Below are 25,715 nucleotides of genomic sequence, written 5' to 3'. Positions count from 1 at the left end.
ATGACACACGGAAGCCCCCAGCACACCGACTGGAGGACCCTGGTGACATGGTTCTCTAGCCCCGGACAAGTCAGGCAGTATTGGACCCACCATGACAATGGAAAGCTGACGTAGTGACTGCACTAACATCAAATAGGGGTGAACGGAAGTCCGCAGCCCCGATATCACAGAGGGACGCCAGGCAAAATGTTGTCCTGTGATCTTCCACACAAGAAAAAGAAAGAAAAACTCTCCTAAAAATATACTCCATTAGCATTCCCCTAAAAATTCTTTAACATTCTACATAAAACTGTGTGTTTATAATATTCCAGATTTTTACCTAAATATCTGAAATCTTCTAAGTTTAGGAGATTCCACTGCCAGGTGACACAGGGACAGAGAAGGACAATAAAACCAACACTAACTGTGTGCTGGCCATGGACTTACTGGGAAGTACATGAATCCAACCATTTTATCCTCAAATCGAGAGTCTAGCAACTATAATTGCTGTGTCACTATTGAGGATCCTGGGGCAGCACAGAGAGGCTGAGTAGCCAGCCCAAAGCTCCACAGCTAAGAGGCAGCAAGGCCAGGCTCCCAGGACCAGCGGCCGCACCACGGCTGCCCTCTGCTGCCTCTCAGCAATGAGGCTAGCTCCAGGGGAAACCAGGGACAGCTCCCGCTCTGAAGAGTCGCCGCCCTTCCAGAAGCAAACACCTCTGACAGCACTGGGCACACCCCCCGTTAGTGACACTCAGAGAATGGGTGGTCCCAGATGAAGAAAAACTCGGGCCACGATGTTCCAAACTGTCCCCAGAAGTTCTCCCCAAATTTTATTCTTGCTAGCACACCAAGTTAAGAGCCAACACTAATAAAAAAAAATACCAAAAGGTCCCAGCAAATAGAAGTTTCTTCACTACAGAATGGCCCTCCTCTCCCGGCCTAGAAGGCCATTCTGATCCTCATCCCACACACTGACATACAAAACATTTATGCAAAAATTGACTTCTAGTCTGTGCATTTATAAAGTAACAAAAACTAACGAGACTTTGGTAGTCCCTCTCTGTTCTAATCCGTATGGAGACAGAGAAACTATAAAATTGATGGGAAACAAGACTGCTGTCACTTTCAAAGTCTCACAGGACTCCTAATCATTTCCCAGTCTCTCACAGAATACATCTCTGGTCTGAAATGTCAGTGTGGAGCCTTGCTTAGAGCTCCAGAAAGCCCCGCGGCAGACTGATGGCTAGGAGCTGTAGCTGTTAGTAAAAATACGTGACAGGGATCAAGAATCTTGGGCGAAGTGCCTTGCTTACATGACCTTTAATCATCCCCACAAGCACGTCATGAAGTTGGAGCTATTACTATGCTCCTTTTACAAATGGGGAAACTGAGGCCAAGGAGTAAAGAAACTTAGTACAGAGCAGAGCCAAAAAAGAGTGATTCTTCAACACGGAGCAGTGACGCACACCTCCCTGACCCATCCGCCTCCAGCTTCCCCTGCCTGAGGGTGTCTTGCTCACTCACCCTCTGTCAGGACCCCCCACCCCCGCCAGCTGCTGGTTCCCATCCCCCACACCACAGGCTGCAAGACACCGCCCCAGATGGTCTCAGGGGATGCACAAACCTGCCCCAGGCAGGTCACTGAGAGTCCCCAGCAGACCTCTGGCAGAACCACTGGGGCAAAGCCTCCCAAACCCATGCTACCTATAGTCCATCCAAGTACAAATGAAGATCAACCCATTTGGGGAAAGAGAATGGAAATAATTAGCCAGCTTCAGGTGCTTGGGGTATACACAGACGCACACTGTCATTTCTGCTCAGAGGATATTAAAATGCTTCCCAAACACCGACCCATCTATTTTCACGAGACCCCACAGTCACCACCATATTCCCCTTAGCATGAAAGACAGTAAGAAAAGCTTTGCTCCCAAAGGCAGACCAGGTGAAGGCCTTTCAGAGGTTGACCATAGTTCTCTACGATTTGATCTGAAATTTTTAAAAAACTTACCAACTGGAAAGAACACCTGGCCCTTACTTACCCTCTCTATCTCTTGGAGGTACAGGAGCGCAATGTCCCCCGCCTTCTCGTAACAGGTGACGACATCCTGGTCCCGGTCCACGTGGAGATCACTGGTAGAGGAGGAGAGAGGCAGCTTCTCTAAACAAAGTCCTAGAACAAAGTCAGACACAAGAGCTGGGTGAGTTCTTCTCATGGGGCTCAAGGATATCGCTGTAGAAGAGGACAGAAAGGGGTCCCAGGAGATCACAGTGTCAGAAGCAGATTCTCTGTCCTCTCTTTAAGGACAAATGGAACATAAAAATGGAGTCCTTGTAAGTTACAGATGAACGAGGCCCCTAAATATGCACAAAGCACCCTTTGATTCTGATATCCATGTTCGAACTTGATCACTGCAACCCTATTTAGACTTAAAAGAGCTTCTCAATCAATTGTCCAAAGGTCCTTAAAGAATTTTAAAGGCAAGTAAAGTCAGGCTCACAGAACAATACTAGCTAAAGAATATTTCCTATCTCAAAATGTACACTTAACAAATTGAACATTAAAAAAAATTTAGATGCCCTTAGGAGGATCAGTTACTAGGAAAATCTTCCAACTCTCTGCCTTGGAGTCCGGGGTAACAATAACACCATGGACCCACTCTCAGTTCCATGCTGAGGAAACACCCATACCTTGGCTTTGTGGGCATTCCTTTGCGGATGGAGGAGATACTCTTAGCCGAGGGAGATCTGGGGGTTGGGATGTACCAAAGGCTGAAAATATACCAACAGTGAGGGGAGCAGCTGCAGCCTCAACACAGCACCAGCCGGTGCCCCTGCCCCGGGCAACCAGCCAGCGCCAGTCAGACTTGGGGATCCACCCAGCACCGCAGCAGAGGGAACCCCGCGCACAGGGTCTCGGCGGCCCATGCACAAGAGGGCTTCTGCTGCACCAGGTGCCCTGGGATCTACACCCCCCCCCCCCAGGCAGTCCAGTCCGAGTAAAAGTGCAGGAGCCTGTACTAGTGACAGACATGGGGTCTGCAACTGGAATGGGCCAGAGAGAGTCCCTGGAAAACCCACTCTTCTAAGATGAAGAGTCTGAGGTCTGCATGGGAAAGTGAGTGACTTGCCCCAAACCTGAAGGTCACTCTCTGCCACCTCCGGAATTGGAGTCTAGGCCTCCAGACTCCAAGCAACACCCATCGAATTGACTGCTCATTTTCAGATTGGACACCACTACAGAGAGGGGGTTAGACCTGCTAAAAACATCACAAAATGACCTAAAGCCCCTTGGGCATCATTTTGAGCCTGGCCTCCTCCAAGTTACGTTTACAGAGTGACCGTCCCTCCAGGCTGTAGAAGGAGGAGAATCCACCTCTATTCACAGGGAGCCAGAAACTGGGGCCCTGCCTGCAAGCTCAGAGGGGACCGCTGGTCACAGAAGGTGTGGCATAGCCACATTCGGATATGTTTAACAGCTTTCCTGGGCTACGGATGGCATGGAACAAGCTACACGTTTTTTCAATGTTTCAATATTTTTGTTGCTGTTGTTTTTATTTATTTTCTTTTTTATCAACTCAAGTCCATAGTTTACGTTTGAGCTCACCTTTCTGTTGTGCAGTTCGATGGGTTTTGACAAATGTTTTGACTATGTCAAGTACCCACCATTACTGTGCTTGTTGGACACAATAGATTCGCTGCCCTAAATGTGCCCCACGCTTCTCCTGCTCATCCCTGCACCCCTCTTCCCGAATCCCCGCAAACGCTAATTTTCTACAGTCTCTGTAGTTTGGCCTTTTCCAGAATGTCACATAGTTGCAATCATGCAGTATGTAACCTTTTGCAGACTGGCTTCTGTAACTTAGCAAGACTGTTTTAAGGTCACTCCATGCCCCTTTGTGGCCCAATAGCTCATTTAATTTTGTTGCTAAATAATAAAACATTTATCTATTAATCTATATTAAAAGGCATCTTTGTTGCTTCCAAGTTAGGCGATTATGAATAAAGCTGTTATAAACATTCACGTGCAGGTCTTTGTATGAATGTAGTTTCCAACTCAATTAGGTAAAATATCAAGAAGCACTATTGGTGGATTGTATGGTAAGAATGTTTATAAGAAATAGCTAGCCTTGGCAGGTTGGCTTAGTGGTAGAGTGTCAACCCGACATGTGGATGTCCCGGGTTTGATTCCCGGTCAGGGCACACAGGAGAAGCACTCATCTGCTTCTCCACTCCTCCCCCTCTCGCCCCCACCTTCTCTTCTGTCCCCCTCCTGTAGCCAAGGCTCGATTAGAACAAGCTGACCCAGGCACTGAGGATGACTCCATGGCTTCCACCTCAGGTGCTAATAAATGGCTCCGGTTGCAACGGAGTAAGGGCCCCAGATGGGCAGAGCATCACCCCCTAGTCAAGTGGACCCCAGTCAAAGTGCATGCAGGAGTCTGTCTCTTCCTCTCCTCCTCTCACTGAAAAAAATAATAATAACAAAATGAATAAGTAAATAAATAAATAAAATAAATAAATTTATTTTATTTACAAATCAATTGTGTTGTTCCAAGGCTTCTCTGTCTTACTGACCATCTGTCAACTGTCCTCTCATTCACTGAAGTCTTGAACGAAACTGTCAGTGGTTGCTTTTAGGATTTCACTTACCGCAGTCTACTTCAGATGACATTAAATCATCTCACAGGCAGTGTAACCCCTTCATAATTGCATCCTTTCATTTCTCTCTTTCCAGTCTTTATTCTCATTATGTACACTTTACAGTTACCTAGGTTATAAATCCCATCCTATATGGTTACTATCTTTGTTGAAATAGTAAATTATGGGCCCTGGCCGGTTGGCTCAGCGGTAGAGCGTCGGCCTGGCGTGTGGGGGACCCGGGTTTGGTTCCCGGCCAGGGTACATAGAAGAAGCGCCCATTTGCTTCTCCACCCCCCCCCCCTCCTTCCTCTCTGTCTCTCTCTTCCCCTCCCGCAGCCAAGGCTCCATTGGAGCAAAGATGGCCCGGGCGCTGGGGATGGCTCCTTGGCCTCTGCCCCAGGTGCTAGAATAGCTCTGGTCACGGCAGAGCTACGCCCCAGAGGGGCAGAGCATCACCCCCTGGTGGGCAGAGCCTCGCCCCTGGTGGGCGTGCCGGGTGGATCCCGGTCGGGTGCATGCGGGAGTCTGTCTGACTGTCTCTCCCCGTTTCCAGCTTCAGAAAAAATACAAAAAAAAAAAAAAGAAATAGTAAATTATGTTTTAGAGACATTTAAATAATAAGGAAAAACTCAGTCACCAACACAGCCATACTTCCTGTGTTCTTCACTCCTCTGTGTGGGTTCATGTTTCTTTTGGGATCCTTTTCCTTCTCCCTAGCAGGCGTCCCCAAACTACAGCCCGCGGGCCGCATGCGGCCCCCTGAGGCCATTTATCCGGCCCCCCGCTGCACTTCTGGAAGGGGCACCTCTTTCATTGGTGGTCAGTGAGAGGAGCACTGTATGTAGTGGCCCTCCAACGGTCTGAGGGACAGTGAACTGGCCCCCTGTGTAAAAAGTTTGGGGACCCCTGCGAGGGATGCCTTTAACATTTGTTATAGTGCGGTTCAGAGGACGACGACTCCTTCCAGTCACTCTATGTCTGAAAAGGCTTTATGTGGCCTGCCTTTTAGAGGAACATTATTGCTGGGTACGGAATTCAGGGTTGGCAGTCTGCTTCCTCCGCCCCCACCCTCCGCACCCCTGTAAAGGTCTGTCCTCTGTATTCTCACTTGCACGGTTTCTGACAATTCTGCCACCAGCCTTATGTTTGCTCATCCGCCTGTAATACACCTCTTCCTCTGGGGCTCTTAAGATTTTCTTTTATTGCTGGTTTTGAGCATCTGGATTCTGAAGTGCTTGGGTCCACTTTCTCCTGTTTCTTGTGCTTGCCTCCACGGGCTTCCTGGATCTCAGGGCTCACAGTTTTCCTAACATTTGAAAAACGTTCAGTCATTATTTCTGCAAATGTTTTAAACTGTCCTCCTTCCGTAGGGGACTCTAATTGCACACGTATTAGGCCACCTGAAGTTATCCCACAGCTCACCTATGCTCTTCCCACTTTCTTTTTTAAGTTTTCTTTCTGTTTCATTTCGCAGTTTCCTCTGCCGTAGCGTCAAGTTCACTATCTTTGCTTCGTGTCTAATCAGCCTTTAGTCACTCCCAGAATATCTTCCATCTCAAACATTGTAGTTTTAATCTCCAGGAATTCTGATTTGGGTCTATTCTTAACTTATATGTCTCCACTAAACTTTTGAACATAAAGAATACAATTGTAATAGCTGTTTTAATGTCCTTCCAGTCAAGGTGCTTAATGCCCTTTCCATTTGGAGTCAAAGTTGTTTATGCAGTTGCAAAAAAATAAACACTCAGCAGCCTCTCTAGTGTGAACTCTGTTACAACCTCTTGAAATTTTCTTTGAAAAGTATAAGATACACTGAACAAATTCACCAATTTGTAGAACAGATCCAGACCACTCAAAAGCAAACACTTGGTTGGGGCTCCCAAAATGCGCTCTAAGTTATCCTTTGTGCAAAATTAAAAAACCACCAGAAAACAACAAAAAGAGACAAATTGTTGCATAATCTGCCTTCTGCTCTGTGAGAAGCAACCAAAGAATGTGCAAGATGGCATCAGGGGTTTAATATAAAGAAAACATATTCTCCAGTATGTAGAAGGGCCAGGAGGAACACGGGCCTATTTTTGGCACTTTATACCACTGCAGCTGGACTCTGACCACGAAGACTAAAAGATGACCAGGGTCCTCTGGGACCTGCCAACCCCACTGAATCAAAGAAAACCAAGTCCAGCTCCATACAGTTCAATCATCACCTGTATCTTGAGTTCTGCAATATTGAAACCCAGTATTTTAGGGCTGCAATCAATGACCATTCATAGTTAGTAAGAATATTAATATATAAAACTTAACCCTGCACCATGAGAAGAGACTGGTATCTTCTGTGGGTTCATGTTCTAATTAGGCAGCAAGGAGTCCATCATTGGGTGGGAGGCTCTGTATGGTAAACATTGTTCCTTCCTTCTCCCAAATGCTATGACATTCACCCCGTGCCACAGGGCACATTTCAGAGCAATCGCTAAGTCTTGATTCGCCACAGTGAATTCGTGGCCATGCAACTCAGTTCCAGAATATTTAGTTCTCTGTCAAAAGCTGCTTAGAGGACCTCTGACCAAGACTATAACATTTCAACTGTCTGGAATCAGATCAACACTGAGAAGCTGAGTCCTGAGGTCACGGCCCAAATGGGTTGGCTCTCATTAAAATGTCAGATGACGCCTTGTCAGTTTGAAAAGCTATCATCAATTATGTTCTTAGTTATTTCCTTTTTCCCAGAGAAATGCATAGCAAAAAAAAAAAAAGCAAAGCCCTGACTGGATGAATAACTGATGTGACAGCAATGCCTAATGAACGTCTCAATAAGATCGGCACGTCCAGAATCAAAACCGTGTGCAGAAAGGGCAGAAAGTAAGCGCCTCCTGACCAATCAGCAAGGGAGGAAAGTGGCTGAGCACGTGCCACGATTCAAAGACCGCTGAGTAGCCACTGGACTCCACGGCAACCTCCCTGCCAAGGAGGAAATTCCCATGGATAGACTCATTTCTGGAAGGTGCTTTCTATGAAGGGCGACACATTTTAAATAAACCAGTGATTAGAAAAGCATTTCTCAGTGTTTTTCAACTGCCAGTCCATGGACCAGACTGCTGGACATTTCATGCCAGTCCGTGAAAGAGTTAACCACCTGATGTTGTGTGAAGATTACAGACCCAATGATCATAGTTGAATGTGCTTATGCTCAGGGTGAGTTCTGCCTTAGCGGTCCCCGAAATAATTCTATTTTCACCACTGATTAGATCACACTCAGCTGCTTCTGAAGCTCTGCTGTGTTTGGTCCTGTTTCATGGGTACTATCTCCTTCAAATATTGTGGGAAAAGAGAGTCTGAGAAGAGTGAAGCGGCTTGTCTGAGGCCTGAGCAGGGGCCAGCAACGCCACGACCAGGAAGCGGGGGCGGGGCAAAGGTCCCCCCGGAGGAAACGGGGACTGCTGAGTCTGAGGCAAGGTGAGAGTGTTGGAAGCAAAGGCGCTGTACAGGTGCCAGGAGGCAGGTGGGCGTCACAGCTGGAAGGGGCACCAGGCAGCTGAGGAGTGGGCCAAGGACCCTGACCAGGGCCCTGACAAGTGAGTCTTTCTATTGTTAAAGCTGTTCGGTCTAACGCGCCCACACCAGGCTCCCAGATGAGGGATCCGAGTGGTCACTGGGCTGTGTGGTCACCAGCCCTATTCTTTCCGGATCTCTCATCTGGGAGCCTGGTGTGGGTGCGTAAGACCAAACAGCTTTAACAATAGAAAGACTCACTTGTCAGGGCCCTGGTCAGCACCCAGCACTATGCCGAGGGTTTGACACGCACAATTAATCCTCTCCGCAGCCACCTGCAAGGAAGGTGTTAACAGCACCTTACAGATAAGATTAAGTTAGGACTCCACAGCTAGTAAATAATAAAGCCAAGTTTTGACCTCTGGTCTAGCTGACTGCAAAACCCTGCTCACAATATCCTGTGTCTCACTGAGTCACTGACAGCATATTCATTGACTGATAACAGCAATGACAATAAAAACTGGTTTCAAATCATAAAGGCAAAGAAATCAAAGTCCAGAGCCCTCGGGCAGTGACTGCTTCCTCCACCAAGCGCGGCATCACCCCAGGCAGTGCCCTGGGTCGTGGGCTGCCCAGGCTTTGTCCTGTCATGAAGGGCTGAATGAAAGGAATACCATCTTGAGCTGTATAACGTTAGAAGATTAACAGTCAAAACAAATATTTCATTTTTAATTGCGTTAAAATGAACAGGGAATTATTTCGTATGAAGTTATGCCACACAATAAAAGACTATAAAATACAATTCTGTGAACTACGTACTGTAACATTAGACACTGTTTCCTCTTTTCTCTTGACCGCATCCCCGGGAGCCAAGCCCAGGACAGGTCCGCCCTGTTGTTTTGCTGTAACATGACCCACAGGGGAGCTCATACTAGAAAAGCTTTATTATAATACCATGGCTCCGATAACCCAGCCCTGTGGTATGGACTTCAAAGGCATTAAGACAATCTCCAGGGATCTTAATCTCCAAGGCTGAAAGAAACTCAGGAATAGAGAGAGAGTCAAGATCCTCAAAGCATGGTCCTGGCAAAGGCGGCCCCAGATTGCTGGTCCTGTGTTCTCACCTCCAGAATGGCTGCGGTCCCACAGGTGTCGGATGTACTCAATGCGAGGACAAGCCCGTACAGGGCGTAGAGAAGGGACAGTTTATAGAAACCACCAAATGCTAGAGGGAGGGGGGTTCGGGTAAAATGCAGCGGCTGCCCTAGTCCCTAGATCTCCTGTGAAGTCCGTGTCAACCCAGAGCTGCTGTCATTTCTGTAGTCTCAGGCAGCGATGGCTGGCCCCTTCCAGTGCTTTTAGAAGTTGTGGTCTTGTGCACATGTACACACACACACACACACACACACACACACATCACTTATAAAAAGAGCATGCCAGGCCTTGGATTAGATATTCACCTGCTAGAGTGCATGATCTTTCAATGTCCCGTCCACAATTCTGTGAGCAAATGAGAAGCCTCTTCAACTTAAAAGGCTCCCTAAGTGAGAGCTGCAATGTGAATGTATGCCTTTAAGTCTGCTTAGTACCCACTTAATAGTAACAACAACATGTAGTGAGTGCTAGCTACATGCCAGACGCCGTTCTGAGAATTTGACATAATTCTTTTAACCTTCACAAGAGCGAGGGAGGATTTACTGTCATCCCGTGTTCAAGATGAGGGAACAGGACTCTGAGCTGTTAAGTGACTCACCAAGATTACACAACTGGTAAATGGCAGAGCTAGGACTCCAACCAGACACTCTGACTCCCGCGTTCTTGCTCTTAGCCTCTCCATTACACTCTCCCATACCTCTGACTTGTCTGTCTTTACATGTAAAGCAGTGCTGGGTGGTGGCTAAGAATGGGGCTCTGGAGCCAGAGTCCCTGGTTCCTAATCCACAGCTGACTTTATGTGAAAATGCTGTGTGCTGAGCCCAGAACCTGGCACAGAGCAAGCACTCAACAAGCATAACCATCATGATTATTGTTTGCATCACTGTTGTCTTTACATAATAGTAGGCCAGGAGGTCACCAAGTGGGAGCATTTTACTTATTTGTTATATTGTTTTTAATAACAACTTTATTGACATGCTATTCATATACACAAATTTCACCCTTTAAAGTGCCATTCAGTGGTTTTAGTATATTCACAAAGTTGTGCCACCATCACTACTAGCTAATTACAGAACATTTTCATCATCACAAAAAGAAATCCCAGCCTGACCAGGCGGTGGTAAAGTGGATAGAGCGACAGCCTGGGAGACTGAAGACCCAGGTTCAAAACCCCAAGGTTGCCGGCTTAAGCACAGGCTCCAGCTTGCATCCGGGTTCCCAGCTTGAGCACAGGGTCGCTGGCTTGAGTGTGGGATCACAGACATGACCCCATGGTCACTGACTTGAGCACAAAGGTTGCTGGCTTGAGCAAGGAGTCTCTGGCTCAGCTCTAGCCCCCCCTCCCCCTGCTCCATCAAGGCATATGAGAAAGCAACCAATGATCAACTAAGGAGCCGCAATGAAGAACTGATGTCTCTCATCTCTCTCCCTTCCTATCTGTGTGTACCTGTCTGTCTCTCTCGCAAAAAATAAAGAAATCCCATAGCCAATACAGTTCTTCTCAGTCTGCCCTCCTCCAGATCCTGGCAACCACTCAGCCACTCTCTGTGGGCCTGCCCTCTGGTTACTTCAGAGAAGCGGAATCGTGCAGTCTGTGACCATCTGTATCTGGCTTCTTCCACTTAGCATGTTTCGAGTTTCACGCCTGTGGTAGCAAGTATCAGAACTTCATTCCTTTTGTAAAAAATCAAGATGAAATTCATATAACATAAAATTAAACACTTTAGCCCTGACCAGATAGCTTGGTTGGTTTGAGTGTCACCCCGAAATGCAGAGGTTGTGGGTTTGATGCCTGGTCAGGGCACATATAGGAACAGATCTATGTTCTTGTCTCTCTCTCTCATTTCCCCTTCCTCTCTCTCCCCCTTTCTCTCTCTCAAATCAAATTTAAAAAACTTTAATAAAAAAATTCAACACTTTAAAGTGACCAACTCAGTGGAATTTATTGTATTCATATTGTACAGCCTCCATCTCTATCTAGTTGCAAACACTCTGTTCCTCTTCATTGCTAAGCAGTAGTACTTCACTGTATGAATATAATATTCTATTTATCTATTTATCAGTTGATAAACATTTGGGTTGTTTATACTTTTTAAAATATGATGAACACTGTTGCTATGAATATTCATGTAGTGGCTTTTGTGTGGATTTATATTTTCAATTCTCTTGGATACATACCTAGAATGGAATTAGTAGGTCATGTGGTAAACTTTTTATTATTTTTCATCTTTGTGCTAAAAATCACATCCATTATCTATGTCCCAAACTGCTGGGTAAAATATTAAGAAGTGAGAATGCACGGACGTTTAAGTAGACAGAGCGGATGCAAACCCTGGCTTCTCCATCCACTAGCTCTGTGACCCTGAGCCAGCCACTCCGCATCTCCAGGCCTGGTTCCTCTTCAAGCAAATAGGAATAACAATATTTGCTCCAACTGGTTATTATAAGGCTTAGCTCGGTGCCTGGTATGTAATAAACATGTACTTGACATGGTAGCTACTCTTATTAACAAGCACCTTTCCCGGGCCAATGACAAGCCCCCGTTCTTTTAAAGGGTATCTGAAAACTCCAGGGGAGAACGGGAGGGAGACAATGTCCATATCCCACCACTCGGAACTGAGCACAATCACACTGTAGCATAGCCCCTCAACCTTAATAACACATAATGCCATGTACACTTTGGTCTTGGATCTAGTTTCTTTCCTAAAAAAAGTGGACTTACCACCGCAGGGGATGCCTACAGTGCAAAGTGTAGCCCCTGGATGCCCCGCCTACAGCAGGAGAAAGAAGTCATCAAAACAATGTAAAAAGTACATCACTGAAAGAGACGTGGCATCAGAGAACTAAGAAGAAGCACCTCAGTGGCCCTTCACGAAGGCTCCGGTCCCCAAAGGTCCTTGGCTCTCTGAGTCTCTGCTTGCTTCCAAAAACAGAACCCATTAGGAGTCTATTAACACAACCAACATGAAATATGAATATGGGTCAGTGGCAATAAAACGGCTCTTACTCTTCTTACAGCATCTAAATATAAACAGGAAGCCTTGACCAGCAACCTGAGATGAGATGACTGTCTCCACGCAATACAGCATGTACCTCCTACCATTCGCAGAATTGCTGTCTCGGTGGGAAGAGCCTGAGACATCACTGAGCTGAGGGCACCAGGCCCCCCCAGCAGACCCCACCAGGCCTGGGCCTCCCAGCTCCTCCTGCCCTCACACCCCTCCTCCCACAGTCCCTGGGGTTTGCACACAGGAGAATGTACTCAGTGAGGACTCCCCAGCCCCACCTCTACCACCCATTCTGTCCGCTCATGGACTTTTCAACAAAACTCTTTTTTCATTGCACCTGAAGGAATCTCAAGTCTTCAAAAAATGAATGAATGGAAGGAAGGGAGGGAGGGAGGGAGGAAATCAGGGAGGAAATAAGGAAGGAAGGAAGAAGAAAAGAAAAGAAAGAGAGAAAAGAAAAGCAGCTTTTCAAGGAAAATAACTACATCCCTGTCATCTCTCTTCCTCTCACTCGGGGGAAGAGGAACTTCAGGCCCAGAGAGGGGTCACGGTTTGCCCGAAGTCATCCTGGGTGCTGGCACAGACAGCCCTGACCCCGGCGCTGACCTCCACGGGAAGCCAGGCCGGGGACAGCCCCCAGCAGACCGCCGACTGCTCTGCCGCTGGGACCACTGCCAGGGGTACCTGTCTGTCCTGCGCCCAGGATCCCTACAAAGGATCAGCAGCAGCAAATAGCCAATTCATCAAGGTCAGAATTAGGTTCTATCATTTCAAAGCCTAAACATTCATCTACCAAGAAACACTCCGGAGGAGCCCCCGTGGGCCCCTACAGGCCCCATGACCAGGGACGTGCTGGTCCGTGAAAACAAAGGAGCCACGGCAACTCCCACTAAACCTCCACTACCAGTTAGTCATCCTGGTAAGTCCTTTCTTTCTCTTCTCAAGTGATTGGCCGCACAGACGTTCTGGCGTCTCCGAAGCGGTCCTCGCAGAGAAGAGTAAACGCACAGGCACGTGCTCTGGCCAGCAGAGGACAGTAAATGCGCATGGGAGGCTCAGCTCTGCGCCCGGAGCGCCTTCCAGAGGCGCAGCTTTCTGGAAACGGCCCTGGACTCCCTTAGGAGGCTCACTGGTCCAAGGTTGATAAAGAAGCCTGCCAAGTTCACCCTTCTTCTCCCACCCCCGGCCTCGCCAACTTCTGGGCCTGCGAGGGCTGAGCAGGCCGATGGGGCGGGCGCTCCAGACCCGCAGGAGCGTTTGGGACGCGGCCCGGAGGCTCCGCGAGTGCGCGCGGCCGGGCGAGGCTGCGGCTCCCGCGCCCTCTGGCGGCCATGGCCGGCACACCCGGGATGATCTCGGAGGGCCACTAGCAAGCAGCAAGTCCCAGGTGGTGTGGCTCTAGACAGCTTTCAGCGTGACTTGCTCAGAGGCCTTCTGTGGAATTCCCGGTTTTCAACGTGCCCAGAATACCAAAGGACCTCACTGTTTACATCAGGAGCCCGAATGCTGTCAAGGGAGAAGACGTATTGCAAGACCTCCTGCGACGTGCACACTGGTTCTGGGAGCCACTGGACACAAACCAAAGCACCTGGCAGCACCCAGGGTGGGCCTTGCCTCCTTCAGTCTGGCTGCGCGGTCTCTGCATCTGCGAGTTCTACGACAATGACATGGCCGGCTCAGCCTACGAAGCATGCACCTGACAGCCAAGGAGGAAAACAACCGAGCCGGGGCTGAAATGGGGAGTCTGCTCACTGCCCTGTCAGGGTTGTTGTGAGGGCTACGGGAAAAGAGCTTAGAGGGTATTCATAAGGATTTTTTTGAAGGCTGTAATTATTATTAATAATTTACTACAGTTATTCCAAAGCCTGACACATAGTAGGAACTCAACAAGCCTGAGTTCTTCTCCCTCTCTTTCAGGCTGCAGTGTGCCCTGGTCTGCCCGATTCATGGCCCGGGCACTGTGGGCCCAGGACAGCCCCTGGCCTCTGCACCAGCCCAGCCCAGGACAGCCCCTGGCCTCTGCACCAGCCCAGCCCAGGACAGCCCCTGCCCTCTGCACCAGCCCAGCCCAGCAGAGCCCCTGGCCTCTGCACCAGCCCAGCCCAGGACAGCCCCTGCCCTCTGCACCAGCCCAGCCCAGCAGAGCCCCTGCCCTCTGCACCAGCCCAGCCCAGGACAGCCCCTGGCCCTCTGCACCAGCCCAGCCCAGCAGAGCCCCTGGCCTCTGCACCAGCCCAGCCCAGCAGAGCCCCTGCCCTCTGCACCAGCCCAGCCCAGCAGAGCCCCTGGCCTCTGCACCAGCCCAGCCCAGGACAGCCCCTGGCCTCTGCACCAGCCCAGGACAGCCCCCTGCCCTCTGCACCAGCCCAGGACAGCCCCCTGCCCTCTGCACCAGCCCAGGACAGCCCCTGCCCTCTGCACCAGCCCAGCCCAGGACAGCCCCTGCCCTCTGCACCAGCCCAGCACGGCCCCCTGCCCTCTGCCCTCCGCGCCAGCCCAGGACAGCCCCTGCCCTCTGCACCAGCCCAGCCTAGGACAGCCCCTGCCCTCTGCACCAGCCCAGGACAGCCCCTGCCCTCTGCACCAGCCCAGCACGGCCCCCTGCCCTCTGCCCTCCGCACCAGCCCCAGCAGAGCCCCTGCCCTCTGCACCAGCCCAGCCTAGGACAGCCCCTGCCCTCTGCACCAGCCCAGCACGGCCCCCTGCCCTCTGCCCTCCGCGCCAGCCCCAGCAGAGCCCCTGCCCTCTGCACCAGCCCAGCCTAGGACAGCCCCTGTCCTCTGCACCAGCCCAGCACGGCCCCCTGCCCTCTGCCCTCCGCACCAGCCCCAGCAGAGCCCCTGCCCTCTGCACCAGCCCAGCCTAGGACAGCCCCTGCCCTCTGCACCAGCCCAGCACGGCCCCCTGCCCTCTGCCCTCCGCGCCAGCCCCAGCTGGCTGGACCGCATGAGTCCCGGAGCCGGAGAGCCAGCTCTGACACCCCCTGCTGCACAGAACAGTCTGTGCTCTGCTCCCACCCCCAGAGAGCTCTGAGCTTTCTGAATGTGGAAACATTTCTCACTCCCAAAGCATCAGGGACATTTGGGGGAAGAAAGTGAACACTAGAGATGATTTGGAAACGATGGAATCTAAGTTATGGATGGCAGCAGACAAGCACTGTACTAGGATTCACGAGTCTTGAATTTAAAATATTAAACAGGGGTTTAGGCTAACTAGGTGACTTTTTTAATGCTTAGCCAGCTTCGTATGATGCTAGTTCCCAGGGAGATCCTAGAAGGACCCAAAACCTAAAAGTAAAAAACGCAACAGCCAGAACACAATGCATGTAGAAAACTATGTGAAGACGCCCGAGAGTCACTGGCTTCCAAAGAAACTGAGCCCAGAGACACGCTCCTCGAGCTACCGAGCTGAAAGGCAGCCCACAGACTGGGACGGTCCCACCCGAAGCGCAACGTGGTAGAGAGCAGTTAGAGACAAGACTATTGGTTTTATATCAGGCCCCAAACCACATCCATTTTCATCTAAAATGGAGAGGCTCTCAGAATACACTGAAAACACTGCTCTTTTGCTTAAGCAACTTATATGTTACTCGGATACAATTTTTCTTCAATAGTGTGCCCGTGGATGCCAGAAAATGTCCAAAGAGCCACCCCACACAAACACCCTGCACGGCAGGCACTGTCCTGGTGCAAACGCAGGATTCAGAGCAAGCAGCTGAGATGAGGCACGCCCGAGTCCGGCCCAGGCAGGCACTCACACAGTTGCCGATTTAATGAATCAGTTATACAACCTACTGTAGTTCCCCATGTATAAGATGTGCCTTAATTTGGGGGCCCGAAATCTGAAAAAAAAATGTATTACGTAAAGTTACTGAACTGAAGTTTTATTCATCATAAAATCCATACAACTCCTCATCACTGTCAAAATTCCCATCATTAGCTTGTCCTCATCTGTGTCTGATGACGAATCACTGTCTTCAACAACGAGCGCAAAAACAAGCACAAAAAAAGTAGGAAATGCAAGTAAAAAAATCTACAACCACTGTGTAAGACACACCCAGTCTTTAGACTCCAAGTTTTTCCAAAAAGTGTATCTTATACATGGGGAAATACGGTAGTTTGAGAGAAGCAAGTGGCAGATGTGAAATAATTCATTCAACCAAAGCTGAATGCCAATTAGATGGTACTAACTATAAACAGAGGTGGATCAAAAAGGAAAGAGAGACTGGAGTGGACCACGGAGCTGGAGAGGTTGTCACCGAGGCGGTGGTGCCGAGGGTCCCTCACAGGGAAAAGGAGAGGACTCCGGTTGGAGGGAGAAGACAAGCAGAGGTGGGGGCCGGCCTGGTAGCGGGGAGGGCGGGGTGGGGGGGCAAGGGGCAGGCGGCTGCAGCCAGTGTGGGTGGGACAGGGCAGGACAGGACGCGGCCTCCAGAACCCGAGAGCGCAGGGCGCGCTGAGACTGGTGTGATTAGCAGGACTCGGCAGGGGCCCGAGTTTCAACAGTAAGGCAAAGATGACTTTTGGGGTGGAATGGGGTCTGCTTTTGATTAACTCCGTGTGGATTTTTCCCTGGTACATTAAACCTCAGACTGACAGGTTCTGGCACTCAAACCACTGTCTACTTACAGCCTTCACCACATTTTAACGTCAGCCTGCTTAAGAATGAAAATCTGCTGCAAATGTTCAGATGCTCATCCGTTTTAGGCCCTGTGATCCCGAGGGAAAGCTGGCGCTCTCTGCTTCCCTCCTCCCGTTCATTAGCCCACAGCCCTGGCAGGTGCTCTGCCTGCAGGCAGAGGCCCCTGTAACATGCTAGGCCTCAGTCCTTGCCTTCCTCAGCCTCTGTGGTCCTGAGCGAGCATCAGTCACCTTCAGTTGTAACCAAATCTATACACAGTCAATTCCTGAATCCTGAAACCAAAAGCCAATAGCCCAGAGACCCTTAGGTTGAGCAGCAGCCCCAGAATTAGAATGTCTCCCTGGACACGCCCTCTTGTGGTCACGAGGTATCATCACAGCCCCACATCTCCTCTACTCCTTACCGGGTTTAAATACAGCATTACCTGCCCAGTGAGCTAAGCTAAAAATCTCACCATCTCTTGATTCCTCCCTCAACCACCTTCTGGCACCAACTCTCCAACACACATACTGTCCCCACGGCCTACTGCAATCTGGGGTTTTGCAATATCTGTCAGCCTCCAGCGAGGACAAAGCAATCAATCTAGTTTTTCAAATAAAGGAGACAACGTATGGAATTGTCAACATAAAGAATGAAAGAGATAAGAAGCCAAACAGGATGGTAGCACATCCCAGAACTCTGCAGCAGCCGGAGGCCACTAGAATCCCCAGGGTTGCCGTGGACAAAGGGAGGAGGCAGAGTTACAACAGCGGAAGTTGGGGCTACTGGGTGAGAAACAGAACCCAGCAGAAGTACCCTAATGGGAGCCCGAACCACAGAAGAAGGGTTTGTCTGACCGATTGCTGTCAGAAGTGCTGCCTGAGGCAAAGAAAGAGAAATACCCTGGATTCCCTCTCCTCTCGCTCGCTGTCTGGTTTCCTGCCGGTGTTTCCTGCTGGCCAAACCCAGGCAGAAACACGAACTGACTCTGGAGCCTCAGAAACATCCCCCGAAACGCAGAGAGACGGAGGGGAAGGGCCCCAAGCCAGCTCCCTTCCCACTCGGTCTCCTGCCCCATAATCTTTAATTCCTTCTAAACTATTCTCCACTCTGTGCCAGGAAGATCTTTCTTGCTTATAAACTTAATTAAATCAGTCCTCCTGCTTAAAACCTGGCAGTGGCTACAGAAAAAGTAGGACTTACCCACCAGGCTGACTTTGTCGATCCAATTGCAAATATAGGAAATGCTGCTTCCCTTGACTGTACTGAGTTTATTTTATAACATGGGATGAGCTGCTACACAGGTATTACCGTAGAAGAAAATAGAGATCATTCCTCAAAGTCATCCACCCTAAATCCTTTCTGACCAGGACTGTTTGCCATGACTGGGAAGCTCGGGGCTCCAACGAAAATACGCCAGTAGAAGAAAGTGGAGAACAGGTAAAGGCTATTAAACTCTATTAAAGGAACAGAGTAACAAGAGATTGAATTAGTAATCAAAAAACTTCCTCCAAAGAAAAGCCCAGGCTCAGATGGCTTACTGGTAAATCCTACCGAATGTTTAAAGAAGAATTAGCACCAATCCTTCACTAATGCTTCCAAAAAGTAGAAGAGCAGGAACATTTCACAGCCTACTTTATGACACCAATTACCTTGGGACCCAGACCAGACAAAGACACCGATATCCATTATGAATATAGATGTGAAAATCCTCAACAAAATATTAGCGCACAAACCCAGTAACTTATAAAAAGGGTTATACACCATGACTGAGTGGGATCTATCTCAGGAATGCAAGGCTGGTTCAGCATATGAAAATCAATTAACATAATACACCATAGTAGAAAAATAAAGCACAAAAATTACATGATTATCTCAGTAGAAGAAGCATTTAACAAAAATCTAACTCATGATAAAAAAAATAAACACTCAAAAAAACTAGAAACATAGAAGAACTTCTTCAACTTGATAAAAGCCGTTTATGCTCAAGGCCTCTGCTCTGGTCACCTCTATTCAACATTGTACCGGAGGTTCTAGCCAACGCAGTTAGGCAACAACAAAAAGTAAAAGGCACCCAAACTAGAAAGGAAGAGGAAAATTATTCTATTTACAGATGCAATGACCTTATATTATATATAGAAAACCCTAAAGAATCTACAAAAAAATTACTGGAGCTAATAAATGAGTTCAGTAAGGTGATAGAATAGAAGATTGATACACAAAAATAAGTTGTATTTTCTATACACTAGGAATAAACAATTTAAAAATAAAATGAAGAAAACTATTTCACTATGATAGAATCAAAAAGTATTAACTCTTAGGAACAACTTTAGCCTGATCGGGCGGTGGCGCAGTGGATAGAGCGTTGGACTGGGATGCGGAAGACCCAGGTTCGAAACCCCGAGGTTGCCAGCTTGAGCGAGGGCTCATTTGGTTTGAGCAAAAGCTCACCAGCTTGAGCCCAAGGTCACTGGCTCGAGCAAGGGGTTACTCGGTCTGCTGAAGGCCCGTGGTCAAGGCACATATGAGAAGGCAATCAATGAACAATTAAGGTCTTGCAATGCGCAACAAAAAACTGATTGATGCTTCTCATCTCTCCGTTCCTGTCTGTCTGTCCCTGTCTATCCCTCTCTCTGACTTTCTCTGTCTCTGTAAAAAAAAAAAAAAAAAAAAAAAGGAACAACTTTAACAAAAGGAATGGATGACTTGTACACCAAAAACTATAGAACATTTTTTAAAGACATAAAAGAAGACATCCCACATTCCTGGATTGGAAAACCTAATATTGTTAAGATGGCAATACTCTCCAAATTGATCTACACATTTTCCATAATCCTTGTCAAATTGCCAGCAAGCTTATTTTTTGCAGTAATTGACCATTTGATACTAAAATTTGTATGAAAGTATAAGAGACCCATAAAAGCCAAAACAATCTTTATAAAGAAAAAGAACAAAGTTGGAGGATTCACACTTCTCAATCTCAAAATTTGCTACAAAGCCACAGTAATAAAAACAGTGTGGTATCAGCATAAAGACAGACAGACCAATAACATAGAATTGAGAGTCTAGAAAAGAAACCCTTACATTCATATTCAGTTGACTTCAACAAACATGTCAAGAGAATTCAATAGAGAAAAAATATTCTTTTCAACAAATGGTGCTGGGATAACTGAATACTCACACACAAAAGAATGAGGTTGGACCCTACTTCACACTATACACAAAAATTAATTTAGTAGGCCATAGACCTAAAGATAAGAGTTAAAACTATAAAACTCAAAGAAAATGGTAGTAAATCTTTTTAACCTTCATTAGGCAATGGTTTCTTAGATACAACACTAAAAGCACAAAAGCAATAAAATAAAATAAATAAACAACTGAATTAATCAAAATTAAAAATTTTTGTGTTTCAAAGGACATCAGCAAGAAAGTGAAAAAGAAAACCCACAGAATGAGAGAAAATACTTTGAAAAACATGTGTCTGGAAAGGGACTTGTATCTAGATTCTATAATGAATTATTCCAACTCAATAATAGAAAAACAAATTACCCAATAAAAAAAAATGGCACAAGATCTGAATAGACATGTCTCCAAAGTAGATATAGAAATGGTCAATAAGCACATGAAAAATTGTTCAACATGATTAGTCATTAGAGAAACACAAATAAAAAACCAGCGAGATACCACTTCCACACACGCAGGAATGACTGTGATCCAAAGAACAGATAATGAAGCGTTGACAAGGCTGTAGAGAAACTGGGACCTTCAGAGCAGCGCAGCCACTTTGGAAAACAATTTGCAGCTCCTCAAAGAGTTAAACACCTAGTTATCACACACCCATTCTAAGTATATAAGCAAAAGAAATGAACACATATATCCACTACAAATTTTGTACACAAACATTCATAGGTAGCAGCATTACTGATAATAGCCAAAAAGTGGAAACCCACGCCCAGCAGTTGATGCCTGCATTAACAAAATGTACAGAATGTGGCATATCCATACAGTGGTATATTATTCAGCCATAAAAAGAACTGATACGGCCGCAACCTGTGAGGAGCCTGGAAACATGACGCTAAGTGATAGAGGCCGGACAGAAAACACATATTGTATGGTCCCATTTATAGGACATGACTGGAAGAAGCAAGTCTGCAGAGACAGAAAGGAGATTAGTGGTAGATGGGGCTGGGGCACTGGTCAGGTGGGCAATGACTGTTAATGAGCACGGGCTTCTTTCTGGGGTGACAAAGGGCTCTAAAATCAATTATGGTAATGGTCGCACAACTCTGGGCACACTAAAAAATGGGACACTGTAAAAGGCTGTATTGTCCGGTATGTGAAGGACAGCTCAATAAAACAGCTTATAAAAAAGTGATAGAGCACAGTGGTCATATGAGAAACTGAGACAACACAGATGTTCCATGAGCATCTGGTTCAAAAGTATCCATAAGGCACACTTACTGTGCTGTCATCAAAAACTGTTTCCAAAAATATTTAATGACGTGGAAAATAATTGAACACACATGGATATACATATAGTGAAAAAGTAGAATATAAAATAGAATAACCCTAACTGTGTATAAGTTATATAAATACATCTTTATATATTGACAAATTCTATACATTTAAAGATATATATATAACTTAAAATATATAGATAGCTATATGTTATATAGAGAGATATTTACATCTATTATCTTTAAAAGTGGTTAACTCACTTGAATGGCAGTATGATGACTGATTTTATTTCCTGCTTTATGTTATTCTTTATTTTCCAAATATCCCATAGTCCACAAAACACTGATGACTAGATGTTCCCTTCCAGATCGAAAGGGCTCCATTCAGTGTTGGCTGGAACTAGAGGTGCTGGTCCGCACGCTGCGGCAGGAGAGCACACGGCGCCGCCCTCGCCCTGCGGGGCAGGCGGGAAACCCCCCTCTCGGACCCAGAAACTCCTCTTCTGGAGAGCCCTCCTGGGAAATCACAAAGAACCAGCACAGAGCCCAGGCTGCCGGGCATGTCACAGCCTCACGCACACGCCGAAAAGCTGACAACAACCTGCGTGTCCAAGGACAGAGGCTTTTGAGTTCAACAGGTCATAGCTCTGCATACAGTGAAATGCTAACGTCACGCACAAATGTAACTTTTGTCACGGAAAGTGTTTATGATCTGTAGCAAAGTGGAAAAAGCGGGTGGCAGAGCAGTATATGCCATATAATCTCATTTTTATTAAAAAATTCACACGTATAGTAAGTACAGAGAAATAACTAAAATGTGAACAGAGGTTCCTGGTGCGTGGTCCAACACTAGCTTCTCACCAGTGAACTGTCAGAACCTCTGTGTGGTACCTCTGCTCACCCTGAACCCCTCTCTCCCTCTCTCCACGGGCTGCGACATGCCAGCCACCCTGCGTCAATCACACCGATGTGAACTGTGCCCGAGCAGGCAGGGAGGAGCAGTACCCTCAGAGAACACAGCTGCCCCACCAGCCGTGGCCAGCTGGACCATCACAGACTGCACAGGACTTCCCTCGTATTGGAGTCGATGCATTTTGGTCTCTTTATTACAAGACCACACCAGAGGCACACAGCAAGGCACTTATGAGGGCCCTCTCTAGGAAGGCAGGCCACTTCCTGCTCCCACTGTCCTAGCTGCAGAAAGTTACTCCGTGTGCAGTAGATCTAAGTACCAAAGTAGACAGTGGCCATGTGTCCACTGTTCCCAAACCAAGCCTGCCGTTTGGGAAAGAACATCTGTGGCCGCTTGGTGTCCTGCGAGTCCATTTGCTATCTCAGTCTGTGCCCCAGAGAAAGCTCTCGACTCGCTGGATAAACCCAGTATGACCAGAAACTAGAGCTTCTCCATTTCTTTAATTCCCATCCTCTGTTTCTCTACTTAGAGTTCAGGGACAGAAGGAAGGAGTTGGGGGCGGGGTGATGGGTGAGGGGGGTTGAGATCCACTTCGGAGCTCCCCGATAATGGGAATGAACTGACATGCACCACCTGTAGGAAAGACAACCCTGTCAGTTGCCGGGATGGTGAGATGTTGGCGTGCTCTTACACGTATTCCCATAATTGGCAGAAATGACTCTGAATCATCAAAACATGCTCTTGTTATCTACAGGCAAAATGAACCTCACATCTGACCATGACAGACTAAGGGCAGAGATACCCAGAATTACCTGATTACATGATAAGCACCCTGGGAAGTTTTATATTCACTCGATAATCAAGCACCAATTATATACCTGTCACCGTGCTAAGCTCTGAGGAGGGCACACAAACAAAACAGTTTCTTCCTCCAGAGGCTCGCCCAGCAGCAGGGTGGCTGACAATGGTCCAAGCAATTCTAAGACGATTTTCAGTCATTCTAATCTACTGCGCTGTGACGGTACTGAATGTGGTGGACTCGGCATGGGTGAGCCCGAGAGGGCTTCAGAGAGGACAGGACATGTGGGCTGAAGGACGGAGCGTACAGGAAGAAACCTCCGCAAGAGCAAGCAGTTCAGGGGGACGGACGGGGGTGGGCTGAGGAGAGGGCGGTCCGTACGGAGCTAGGATGGTCTCTGGTTCCTGAACGTTCCACCTGAGAGATCGTACCTGGCCCCAGCGAGTTCTGATCCATATGCCAGTAGAGCAAAGTGACTAGACTTGGGCTCTGGAGTTGAACACTCGTCAGACTGAGCCCCTGGCTGCCACTGAGCAGGAGGGCACGGGCCCTGGAACCAGCCTCCGAGGCCAGGTCCGTCCTCTACCCCTTCCTCCCTGGAGCATCCTCAGCAGCTGATGAGCACTCCCTGAGCTCAGTGTTCTCGCCTATAATGTGCCCACCTCACAGGTGACTGAGAATTGGCTGAGACCCCCCAGTAAAGGGCACAGAGGAGGCATTGACATCAATCCTAGCAACCTCGCCCAGGGTCATTTCCTTCATCTGTAAATTAGAGATTCATAAGGCCCTTCCGTGGTGCTGCCGTGGAGGTCCTCTGAATGGTGTCGGCTGCTGGTCCCCAATAACACTCTCACATTACCACTCGGGCGGGGAGCCCCGGCCCCGGCTGGGAGGCTCAGAGGAGGGAGCTCGTGGCCATCTCCGGGCTCTGACCGAAAGCCCTGGTCGAGTCAGACTCGGGAGACCATGGCAAAGCTGAGGTGACCTGGGAACGTGTGCGGGTCCATGCCACCACCTACAGCAGCGTGCAGGTGGCCCAAGGAGGGCACGGCGGGCGGGCGCACGCCCAAGGGGCAGCTGTGCTCAGCGCCAGCCTGGTCTCGCCATGGAAGATGAAGGGACAGCTCTTCCCTTCTTTCCCAAGAAGACGGGAAGCCACGTTGGTAACTGTTCACTACTTGGGAATGTTAGTGGCTAATTCAAAAGTGTTGGAAACACTGAGCTGACTAAACAGGCCTGCCCCAGGTGCCTGCAGGCCACTGTTCATAAATTCTGCGTTACGAGCACTTTGTACACTAGCATTCATCGAATCCTTGTTGGCGGTCTCCCCTTAAAAATTCTCAAGGACCTGGTGAAGAAAGGAAAACCAGAAATATTCTGACACAGAGCTAAGCCTAAAGCCTTGCGAACTCCTCCGAGAACCGGCCTGTCTTTGGGCGTTCCTGTGAACTAAGGGCGATTTCCTGTTGTTAGAAGTCACGTCCAGGGGTTCTCCACCAAAGACTCATCTGTGAAGCTCACAGTTACATCACGCTCACTGTGTGAAGGTCCTGTTGTCAGCATTTAACACATACTATCTCGTGGAATCTTCACGACAACGCAACGAGAGTCTGAGAGGCAGGGAAACCGAGGTACAGAGACATTAAGAACTCAGACAAGGTCACACAGCCAGTCCCTGACAGAGGTGGGAGCGGGGCTCAGGCAGCTGGCTCAGCATTGGTGCTCACACCATCACCGCACGCAGCCCCTCACCTGGCCAACCCAGGCTCTTGGGGGCTGAGTCCCCTGGGGCTGCAGGCCACTTCCTCTAGGAAAAAGTGACCCTTCTACCTCCCTGTACACATGACCCTGCATGTGCCTACAAAGTTAGAAACTACCAGGGCCAGGTCTCCCATGAGCCAGCCAGTGAGTCCCAAGAGCCATGTGCCTGAGCGCCCTGGTGGGGGACCCACTGCTAACCACGTGTCACCCAGGGCCAGACTCAGGACCAAGTCTCTTCTATCTCTTGCCCCCTTTGTATGGCAGCCACAAGGCTAAGCTGGCAGTGCCACCTGTAGACTGTCGGCTGTCCCCAGGCTATCTCAGAGCTAATACTAAGTAAGGCCTGAGCTCTCGATGCTGCGCAGCCCTAGTGCCACCCCCCACCCTAACTAGCAACCAGCTCCTGGCTGCAATCTGCCCTGCCCCATGTCAGTCAATGACTGGGAATGGCCAGGGAAGCTTTACTCTCGGTGCAGAACATCATTCCTGGCACGCACGTGCGCACGCACACACACACGCACGCGCACACGGAGCTCCCATAACCCCATGGCATGTGAGGTGGCTAGGTGAGGGCAGCTGTGTGGCACAGACCCCCGCACAAGACGTGGACAGATGCAGACACAGGCCAGGCGCTCTCTGGACCCCCAGAGACAGCCTGAAAGGACTGTGCCCATTATGCCCCCAGCATGCCCTGTCAAGAGTGACAGCCTCTTTGCCCAGCCCACAGGAACGCTCAGAAGATTAGTTAGATGAACCTGGCAGTATTCAAGGTTCCCCAGGGAACTTGGTGAATATGTCCCCCCCATCACAAAGCTCTTAAGTGTGCCTCATGCTGGGTCTTTGTTCAACACTGTACAGGACACCAAGTCAGACGGCGGGCAGCACACAAG

General features: G+C 48.5%; 1 protein-coding gene across 7 annotated transcripts in view; it reads right to left on the bottom strand.

Moving 5' to 3' along the window:
* The window catches only part of TTC7B (tetratricopeptide repeat domain 7B), a 255,976-nt gene that overhangs the window by 198,603 nt on the left and 31,658 nt on the right, over window positions 1-25,715 (bottom strand). For all 7 annotated transcript variants that reach the window (XM_066344074.1, XM_066344076.1, XM_066344077.1 and 4 more), the window contains exon 4: window positions 2,022-2,152. In XM_066344074.1, coding sequence (XP_066200171.1) covers window positions 2,022-2,152 — 131 coding nt within the window. The remainder of the gene's footprint in view (window positions 1-2,021; window positions 2,153-25,715) is intronic.

The sequence above is a fragment of the Saccopteryx leptura genome, chromosome 6 (genome assembly GCF_036850995.1).
Source record: "Saccopteryx leptura isolate mSacLep1 chromosome 6, mSacLep1_pri_phased_curated, whole genome shotgun sequence".
In the NCBI taxonomy this organism is placed as follows: Eukaryota; Metazoa; Chordata; class Mammalia; order Chiroptera; family Emballonuridae; genus Saccopteryx; species Saccopteryx leptura.
The sequence above is the reverse complement of the archived record's forward strand: the minus strand, read 5'-3'. Positions and strand labels throughout refer to the sequence as shown.